This window comes from Brassica napus, chromosome A6, assembly GCF_020379485.1.
Source record: "Brassica napus cultivar Da-Ae chromosome A6, Da-Ae, whole genome shotgun sequence".
NCBI lineage: Eukaryota > Viridiplantae > Streptophyta > Magnoliopsida > Brassicales > Brassicaceae > Brassica > Brassica napus.
In genome coordinates, this window is record NC_063439.1 from 24,973,908 (window position 1) to 24,983,265 (window position 9,358).

General features: G+C 36.3%; 2 protein-coding genes across 2 annotated transcripts; both read left to right on the top strand.

The window, feature by feature from the left end:
- Positions 1 to 1,323: 1,323 nt before the first annotated feature.
- LOC106349270 (cytochrome c1 1, heme protein, mitochondrial) lies at positions 1,324 to 3,996 on the top strand. The gene is made up of 8 exons (XM_013789214.3): positions 1,324 to 1,529; positions 1,704 to 1,790; positions 2,074 to 2,285; positions 2,479 to 2,758; positions 2,844 to 2,915; positions 2,997 to 3,113; positions 3,212 to 3,277; positions 3,548 to 3,996. The coding sequence occupies exons 2-8, from the start codon at positions 1,731 to 1,733 to the stop codon at positions 3,662 to 3,664; spliced, it is 924 nt and encodes a 307-aa protein (XP_013644668.2). The 5' UTR covers positions 1,324 to 1,529; positions 1,704 to 1,730; the 3' UTR covers positions 3,665 to 3,996.
- Positions 3,997 to 4,240: 244 nt separating this feature from the next.
- Positions 4,241 to 6,452, top strand: LOC106349271 (kelch repeat-containing protein At3g27220). The gene is made up of 7 exons (XM_013789215.3): positions 4,241 to 4,639; positions 4,714 to 4,911; positions 5,004 to 5,233; positions 5,444 to 5,611; positions 5,699 to 5,804; positions 5,881 to 6,087; positions 6,182 to 6,452. Exons 1-7 carry the CDS (start codon positions 4,439 to 4,441, stop codon positions 6,344 to 6,346), a joined length of 1,275 nt encoding a protein of 424 aa, XP_013644669.2. The 5' UTR covers positions 4,241 to 4,438; the 3' UTR covers positions 6,347 to 6,452.
- Positions 6,453 to 9,358: the final 2,906 nt, after the last annotated feature.

The window sequence follows — 9,358 nt, forward strand, 5'->3', positions numbered from 1 at the left end:
TTCGTATAAATCGTATATAAAACTGGTTTGACTTAAAAAAAAAATTAAAATAGAATGTAGTCAAATAGAAAAATGGCTCAAAATATATTTACTAGTTGTAAACTGAACTAAAATTTTACAATATGAACAAAATATCGTTGTCCTTTTTACGACGTTGTGCCATACAAAAATTTAGGTTTGATTATGATTGTAAAACAATGGCCAATACTATTATTAGATAACCTATTAGAGCTATTTAATTTGGGTCACTTAACTTTACATTTCAAATTTATCAGCAAATGTTTGTTTGATATGATTATGTATGGTCCAACACACCATAGTTTTTAATTTTGACGGGACACTATAAACGAAGAGGCACACCCGTTGGTTATATAGAAGCAATGTGAAATATATGTTCTACCCATACAGATGCATCCACATAGGTTTCATATGATAAATTTAATGGTATGGCTTATCCAAGCCCTCCAATAGGCAATAATGTTGTATATTCCCCCATTTTCTATTATATTAATGCGTGGGTCCAAATCAAAACAAAATATGCTGTTCTACCTTATTTGAGGACTCTTATTGGTCCTTGTAATCTCCGACCAATCAAGTTGCATTATGTGTCCTCCATTCCTGAGTTGAAAAAGCTGTTATGCCATGACTCATCGCACATTTTGAGAAAATATACATACATATTCTTTTGTATTTATTCATACCATATGCATAATGCATGCCAACATACGTGAGTAGGAAATGTTCGTGACAATTGATGTTTGTAGATATCATTGAACAATACCTTGTCTTTTTTTTTTTGTTACATATAACTATGGTGTGGTGTTATCCCAAAAGCGTTCTAGGTCTAAAAACTAATCACTAAATATCTTTCGCAATCCATGTTTTTCTAGCATTAAAGCGTTCTAGATAGCTGGATTCGAATCCAGGTGGCGTCGAAGCTCCGGTAACCTTATCTTTTCTTTAACTAAGAAAAAACTTAGAAAACAAAATAAAGTTAGACTAAAACAAAATAAAACATACGTTGTTCCACACGTGTTTAATCAAACAAAGAATACATTTATTATTCTGTGTTTCCAGTTTTTGGTGATACATACTCAAAACTGATTCTAACCACGCAAAGTTGCTTCCTACTTTATAAATTTCACAAAATTTGCTTTATTTTATTATAATTTTAGTAAAGACTCCAAAAAAATGATAAAATGGAGAACATTCCTTTTCAAAACATTTTTATTACAACACTGCATTATATCACGGAAGCCAAATATAACTAGATTTCTTCTTCAAAAAAAAAAAAATATAACTAGATACAATCTCTAATAGGGTTCCAAACACAATAAAATTCTGCATTAAGTAGAAACAAATGGGCTCATGCAATTTGACGTTGGCCCGGCCCATAGGCCCAAAAAGGTAGAACGAACTATCGTGTGTTAGCAGCCGCTGTGTCATCGTGGAACTCCCATTTTCTCTCGTTTCCCTTTTACTTCTTCTTCTACGTTCCTCGATCGCCGATCTCGTCACTTCATTTACCGGTTAGTCTCTCTCTGTAGCCGATGTTTCGTATTCGAATATGTTATCTGACATTTGATTGACAGCTATCTATATCCACGGATCTGTATGTAGACTCAGATTTCTAGGGCTTGTTCGCCTTTGTGCATTATCACTGCTTCGTGATTCTGTTTTGATTCGTTTTATTTGCTCTCCAGGGGATTGATTGATTTGGTCCACATCAAATGGTTGGAGGAGGAGTTATCCAGCAAATTCTCAGGAGGAAGCTTCACTCCCAATCAGTCGTGAGATGTTTCCCACTCTCAATTTACCCTTTTTTATATAGATTCTAATTTGATTTGTGTTGAGTAAGATTTCAGCTTGGGATCTGTTTTAAGAGAGAATCCTCGAGATTTCTTTGTTATTTTGTTTGGTTACTGTGGGTAAAGCTTCGTGCTTTGGGAGATAGAGTATCATCTTTTGAATTTTTAGTGTCATTTGTTAGAAAGATATGGTCTGTTGATTTTTGTATAGATGTTTTGCAACAATCTTTGTTTTCTTAGTATTGTTTTTGTGTTATTCCTCCAGGCAACTCCGGTTCTGTCGTGGTTTTCTTCTAAGAAAGCTCATGTGGACGCTGGTTCTTCTGGTGTAAGAGCATTTGCCCTCTTGGGTGCTGGTGTTACTGGGCTGCTGAGTTTCTCTACAGTAGCATCTGCTGATGAGGCTGAACACGGATTGGCCTGTCCTGACTACCCTTGGCCTCATGATGGCATTCTCAGCTCATACGACCATGCTTCGTGAGTGTTTATCTACTTATTGTCACCACTCTTGTTTGTTGGTAGCATCCTTTTAGTATTTTTTGTCATAGATTGTTTTGCTTTTATAAGCTAAAGTGCTTATCATGTTACCTAATATGGTTAAACTGTGAAACTTGGGCTAATAGTGTTTTATACTGTGTTGACTGATGAAGGTTTGATGTTGTGTGTGCAGGATCCGTCGTGGGCATCAAGTTTATCAACAAGTCTGTGCATCTTGCCATTCAATGTCTCTGATCTCATACCGTGATTTGGTGGGTGTCGCCTACACCGAGGAAGAGGCAAAGGCAATGGCAGCTGAAATCGAGGTTGTTGATGGACCTAATGATGAGGGTGAGATGTTCACCCGTCCTGGTAAACTCAGTGACCGCTTGCCTCAACCTTATGCCAATGAATCCGCTGCAAGGTTCGCTAATGGTGGAGCCTATCCTCCTGATCTAAGTCTTATCACTAAGGTCTGTTACTGGTTTACGTAAAACTGAATATCTGTAGCAAATTTGGGTTTAGTGATCTAAGTGGTTCCACTGTTCTTCCTGCCAGGCACGTCACAACGGTCAAAACTACGTCTTTGCTCTTCTAACTGGTTACCGTGATCCTCCTGCTGGCATTTCGGTAATCTATATCTCATTTTCTACATTGTAGTCTTCGAATTCAGATTTGCTGATAGTGAAAGAATTCATGATAATTTTACAGATAAGAGAGGGGTTACACTACAATCCTTATTTCCCTGGGGGAGCAATTGCTATGCCGAAAATGCTTAATGATGAAGCTGTTGAGTATGAAGATGGTGTCCCCGCCACAGAGGCACAGGTGAGGTTTCCTTCATTTAACACATTTGAAACACGAATCTTTGGCTTAGTGCTCAGTGTCAGGGTTTTACCTTTGCTTTTTGTCAATTTCGAGCGCAGATGGGTAAAGATGTTGTGTCATTCTTGTCTTGGGCAGCTGAACCAGAAATGGAAGAGAGGAAATTGGTAGGTTTATCTTCCTTTTTATGCGCCGGTGCAAATTGCATTTTGGTTAATGTGGGAAAGTTTCCGATGAAGTTACTTAAATTGTTGTCTTGTAGCAAGGTATAGTATGCTAATAGTTCTTAGTCTTAGAGCTAAGACATGGTTGACTAGTTCTTACGATCCTTCCAACCCAGCTTCTAAACTCAATCAAAGAACTAACTATAACCGGGAACTAGCTCTTATTTAGGTTCAGATAGCACTATTAATGTGGTTGGGTTTCATTGTTTGCAGATGGGTTTCAAGTGGATATTCCTACTATCGCTGGCTCTGCTCCAAGCAGCGTACTACAGGCGACTGAAATGGTCGGTTCTCAAGTCCCGGAAGCTGGTTCTTGACGTGGTGAACTAGAGCACCGCTTACTAAAGCTTTTGCAGTGGCTCCACACAATCGTTTTTTCAACAATGGATGTTTAAAATAGGAGAAGAGCCTTTCTCTGAGGGTAATAACGTATCTCTCCATTTTTCTGTGTCATAAAAATCTTTGAAGGTGGAAAGACCAATCTTTCTTGTTTTACCTTTTGAGTATCTCTAGAGAGTTTTATGAGGATAATAACGAAAAAAGTTTGATCCTCGTAATCAAACATGATTTGAAGATTATACATTTTGTTTTGTTTCCTCTCTCAAACTGCTACTGTTCATCTTTCCGGTTTGTTTTCAAGAAAGACTACATCTTTGTACTCACTTTCCTGTATTCGTCGACATTGATGTATCTGGAAAATATTTATATTTCTTTAGTCACAAGGGAGAGTTTTTCCGTTTTTCAACAACATACAGATGAAACTTAAAAGAAAACTATCTACACCGAATCACCCACCCACTGTTACCTCCGAACGTCCAGACGTAAGCTTGAGTATTGGGCGTGTGAGTCTTTGATGGGCCTAGTTGGGCTTGGTAAGCCCATATAATCAGGCAAACCTTCTGGCTCGTTCAGAGGGGAAGAGAGAAAAAAAAAAGGAAACAAGGAGCGGAGTGAGATATCTGGTAGGGGAAAACCACCGGCGCACATCTTTTAACGGTAATCAGAGATTCTCCCACCGACGTGAAAGCTTTCTTTCTCTTTTGTCTCCGTCGTGTTACTTTAGATCTATATAACTGTAACTGAGATGTCTCTTCAAAAACACCAATGGCGAGCAAACCTGATCATCATCACCACCGAACTTCTAGGAGACTGATGCTTGTATTGTACTTCACTTGTGTTCTCGTCGCAGCTTTTCTCTGTCTGTCTTCTACCAAACCATCATTATCCAGCGTTTCTTCCATCTGGGTACCTGAAAACCCACCGGAGATTCAAGCTCCGAGCATCGATTCCCGGATCGTTCAGAAGGTAAGTTTCGACCCATTGTGTAAAAACGATGACTTTCTCTCTTGGGTTCTTAAAGTTTTCTCCTTTTCATACAGAGAAGCAAACAATCGAACGAGACAAAAGATGACCATGTAAATAACATCCGTTTACTATCGGCGACATTTGCCGATTTGCCGGCACCGGAGTTACAATGGGAGAAAATGCCGTCAGCTCCAGTTCCTCGACTTGATGGATACTCCGTGCAAATCAAAAACCTTTTGTATGTCTTCTCTGGCTACGGCAGTCTCGACTACGTAAGTACTCTTTTACGGTTCACTATATATACTCAAATGTTCAGAAGAATGTGCTGTTAATGAAAAGGTTGATGACTTTGATTACCCCTCAGGTTCATTCTCATGTGGATGTGTTCAATTTCACAGACAACAAATGGTGTGACAGATTCGACACTCCTAAAGAGATGGCTAATTCTCACCTCGGGATCGTGACGGATGGACGGTATGTGTATGTGGTTTCAGGGCAGTTTGGTCCTCAATGCAGAGGTCCCACTTCTCGTTCCTTTGTCTTAGACTCAGCCACTAAGACGTGGCTCGACTTTCCTTCACTACCAGCTCCAAGGTATGGTCTTTAGTTGCTTTACATATACTTAGAAAGTTATGCCTATACTTGGTAAAACAATGCCACTGCGGAAACATGAAAAGATAATTTGAGTAGTAGAGTTGTTGAGGGAGTGATTAGGGTGTTGGGTTTCTATAAAGTATAAATCTTGAATAATCATGATAATAATATTGTCTTACCACATAAGCTGCTCCTTTTGTTGGATTTCAGGTATGCACCTGCGACTCAGATATGGAGAGGGAGGCTTCACGTGATGGGAGGAAGCAAAGAGAATCGCAACGCCGTTGCTTCTGACCACTGGAGCATAGCTGTTAAAGACGGAAAAGCTCTCGACAAATGGCGAGAAGAGGTCCCAATCCCTCGAGGTGGACCACACAGGTTTTTCAATACTTCCTCCAATCACACCTCCTTTTGTATTGAGCCTTGTGTGTTGCTTATCAAAATGGGTTTAATATGGTTTTGTAGGGCTTGTGTAGTTGCTAACGACAAGCTACTTGTGATAGGTGGTCAAGAAGGTGACTTCATGGCCAAACCCAACTCACCAATCTTCAAATGCTCACGTAGACGAGAGGTTCACCCTCTTTTAAAATCCACACTTTTGATGTATGTGCCCTCAGACAATTCTTAATGTTTGGTTGCATTTTCAGTTCTTCAATGGTGAGGTGTACATGATGGACGAGGAGATGAAGTGGAAGATGTTACCACCCATGCCAAAGAACAATTCCCACATTGAATCAGCTTGGATCATTGTCAATAACTCGATCGTTATCGTTGGTGGAACCACTGATTGGCATCCAGTGACCAAAAGGCTTGTTCTTGTTGGAGAGATCTTTCGGTTTCAGTTAGACAATTTGGTTAGTATTATTATATCTCTTGTTACTTTTTTTTTCTTCTGGTTCCTTAAACCTAAACGTTTTTCTTTTTATCTGTTTGATAAAAAATTCTCAGACGTGGTCTGTGATCGGACGGTTACCGTACCGTGTCAAAACAGCTATGGCTGGATACTGGAACGGCTATTTGTACTTCACGTCCGGGCAACGAGATAGAGGACCAGACAATCCACAGCCTGGGAAAGTTATTGGAGAAATGTGGAGAACTAAGTTGAAGTTTTGATGTCAATTGTTTTGTAATCTGAAAGATAATATAGAGCTTTGGAGCTAACTGTATTTTTATATATTACTTGCTACAACCAAAAAATTATATATGGAGCTTCTATCTACATAGCTTGTTATATCCAACAGTCACCAGACATGAGATGATGAGTCAATATATATGGAGGTCTATTTACATCCTAGACTGGTTTGGTTATGCATGGCTGTTGAGAGTTGGTTAAGACTATTTAACCAGCTGGTATGTATTTGAACTTTGAAGCTATTTTTAAAGAAAGTTGAATCAAATGAAGGACTAATCAAATAAAATATCAATTGTGTGAGATCATTTTGTTCATTTTTGTCTGCGTATGAATCATTCGCAAAGTCATGCTCTGATGTAACTATTTCAGAATAAGGACAAAAATATAAGATAGAGACTTAAAATAGTTATCGTGGTCGGTCCATGAGAACGACATGTTCTATTTGCTTGTTTTGTTTAGTGTAGAAGTCATTACCCACATGTTACCTTCTCTCATTTTGTAATCTTTCTCTGTAACTAATAATGATAGCTAATATAATAACAGCTATGTCAAAATTGTATTTAGTGTCAATATTCAAAGACAACGCTTATCATTTTATATTATTTTGGTTCAGATGGTCAGTTTCTAATAGTTAGGTTGACAAATTATAGTTTAGGAAGCTGGCTTTAAAAACATATGTTCAAATGTAAATCATTTTACAGAATGCACACCTCTATGTTGGTAGAGTTTTTGCATGTCAATTTACGGGTTTTTAACTTTGTTTAACCAAACAAATTAAATTGGATTCCTCTAATATCGTGAACCATTAGAAGTGGGCATCACACACATCACACATGACACACCTTCCACTTTTACTGTTCCACTTTTTGTTTGAATGCTTTCTTGGATCCTTGTGCATTGTCTTGACTCTTGAACCGATAACAACACATTACCCATGCCATCATTTCTTCTCTAAAGATTCCATTTGTTATTAGATTTTGGTTTTAGCTAAAATTTTATTTCTTTTATTTTTAATCTGGTTTCCGAACACATAGTATCTTACTATGTATTTGTACAATATTGGCTTCATGCTTCCAAGATAACAAAGTTATAGACGTATGTAACAAACGATGTTTTAGTTACGTTTTAAAATACATGACTTCTAGGTTCTAGCTATTTTGCTATCGCATCCTGGTTTTACGATCAGCTAGCTATGCATAAACTATTACGTTACTTGATTTACACGATAACTTTCTCAAATTATTTCACATAAACCTCGATCTAAACCTTCTACAAAAAAAAAACTATAGACCAAATAAAAACCAGCACAGCTTGTCAGTGATATGTGGTAGACGATAACATACTTGCAAGTTACAACACTTCTAAGTTGCAATGGCATTTTCTTCTTGAGATATTTTGTCAATGACTACAAACTTGTATTTAGCAAAAAAAAAAAAGACTACAAACTTGTGACACAATTTTTTTTTTAAAAACGAACTTTGAAAATTTGATGCTTAGTGGGCGTTTGTCTATATATAATTATAAATTATCCTACTATATAAAAGAAGCTAAATCCTAGCTTCCTAAGCGCTGCCACATGGACAAAATAATCAGAACCAACCATTATGCCATGTCATTTTGGATTGGGCTTTAAAAAAAAAAAACCAACCATTAAAATGTGTGAAGAGTCACGGTTTAACCCAGTTAACTCCAGTTACATCATAATAAAACAACTAGACTTTGATCCGTGCAGGTGCGCGGATGTATATTTTGAAAATATGTTGATATTTGTTTTTCATGTAATTTTTAGGGTTTGGCAAAATGAATCCAAGGAACAGAACCGATACCGATCCAAAAATATATTACCAAACCCAAACATAAATTGATTAAATATTTAAATTATTCAAAATTTTGTTATTTAGAGAAACGAATCTGATCTGAACCGAAGTATTCGGGTATCCGAATTTATCTAAAAATAGATTTATATACTTATATATATTAATTATTTTTAGATTTAACGTATATAAAACATCAAGAATGATACTTTTAATTGGTTTAAATACTTGAAAATATATATAGATAGTCAAAAGTAAATATCTGAAATAGTTAAAGTATACTCAAATCACCAAAAATACTTAAAATAATTATTGATTCTGTATCCAAAATTTAAAATCAAGCCAATTGATATGTTAAGCTTAGGTATTCTGACATATGTTATTTAAATTTATAGGTAATATATTATTTTATTTATAGATTTTGAGAAATTTAAAATATATAATGATTTAAAACTTTTAAAAATAATTTAAATGGATTATCCAAACTCGAACCAAACCCGCAAAGATCCGAATCGAACTCAAACCAAAATTTAGAGACATACTAATAAGGCTAAAATCTTTGACTCCGAAAACCCGAAACGCAAACCGATCAGAACCAAATCCGTATGGGTACCCGAAAGCCTATCCCTAGTTAATTATAAAAGGTTCAGAAATCCATATAGATGACCACTACATAAATCATTATTTTTATTATATACGCTGTCTTTTGTATTCCTCATTCTCACTCCATTTGTTATTTTGTTGTGGTCACGGAAAGAGAAATCTGATGACAATACTATTGGATTCACAAGCATCATAAAATTCATTATTAATATTAAAATTAATAATTACGAGTTTGATTAACGTTTGTCGACAAAACAAAATTTGCCGTATGCATCAATCAGTCCCATGTACAGTCAAATTCGTAAGAGATAATATTTTATGAGCTAAAATGAAAAAGTTTGATAAACAAATTTGGCATCCAGTGATAATACAGGGTTGGACCGTCACCAATTCCAAAAATATTGATTAGTAAACCCAATCAATCAAATAACACAATAATCCAAAATATAAACAACGTATTAGACAAATTTATATACTCAACTACATTTAAATACTTTTATTGATACTACACACAAAAAACTCGAAATGTTAGAGCAACTAGCTAGAAAAAAAGATTGGACTAGTCACTTAAAAACA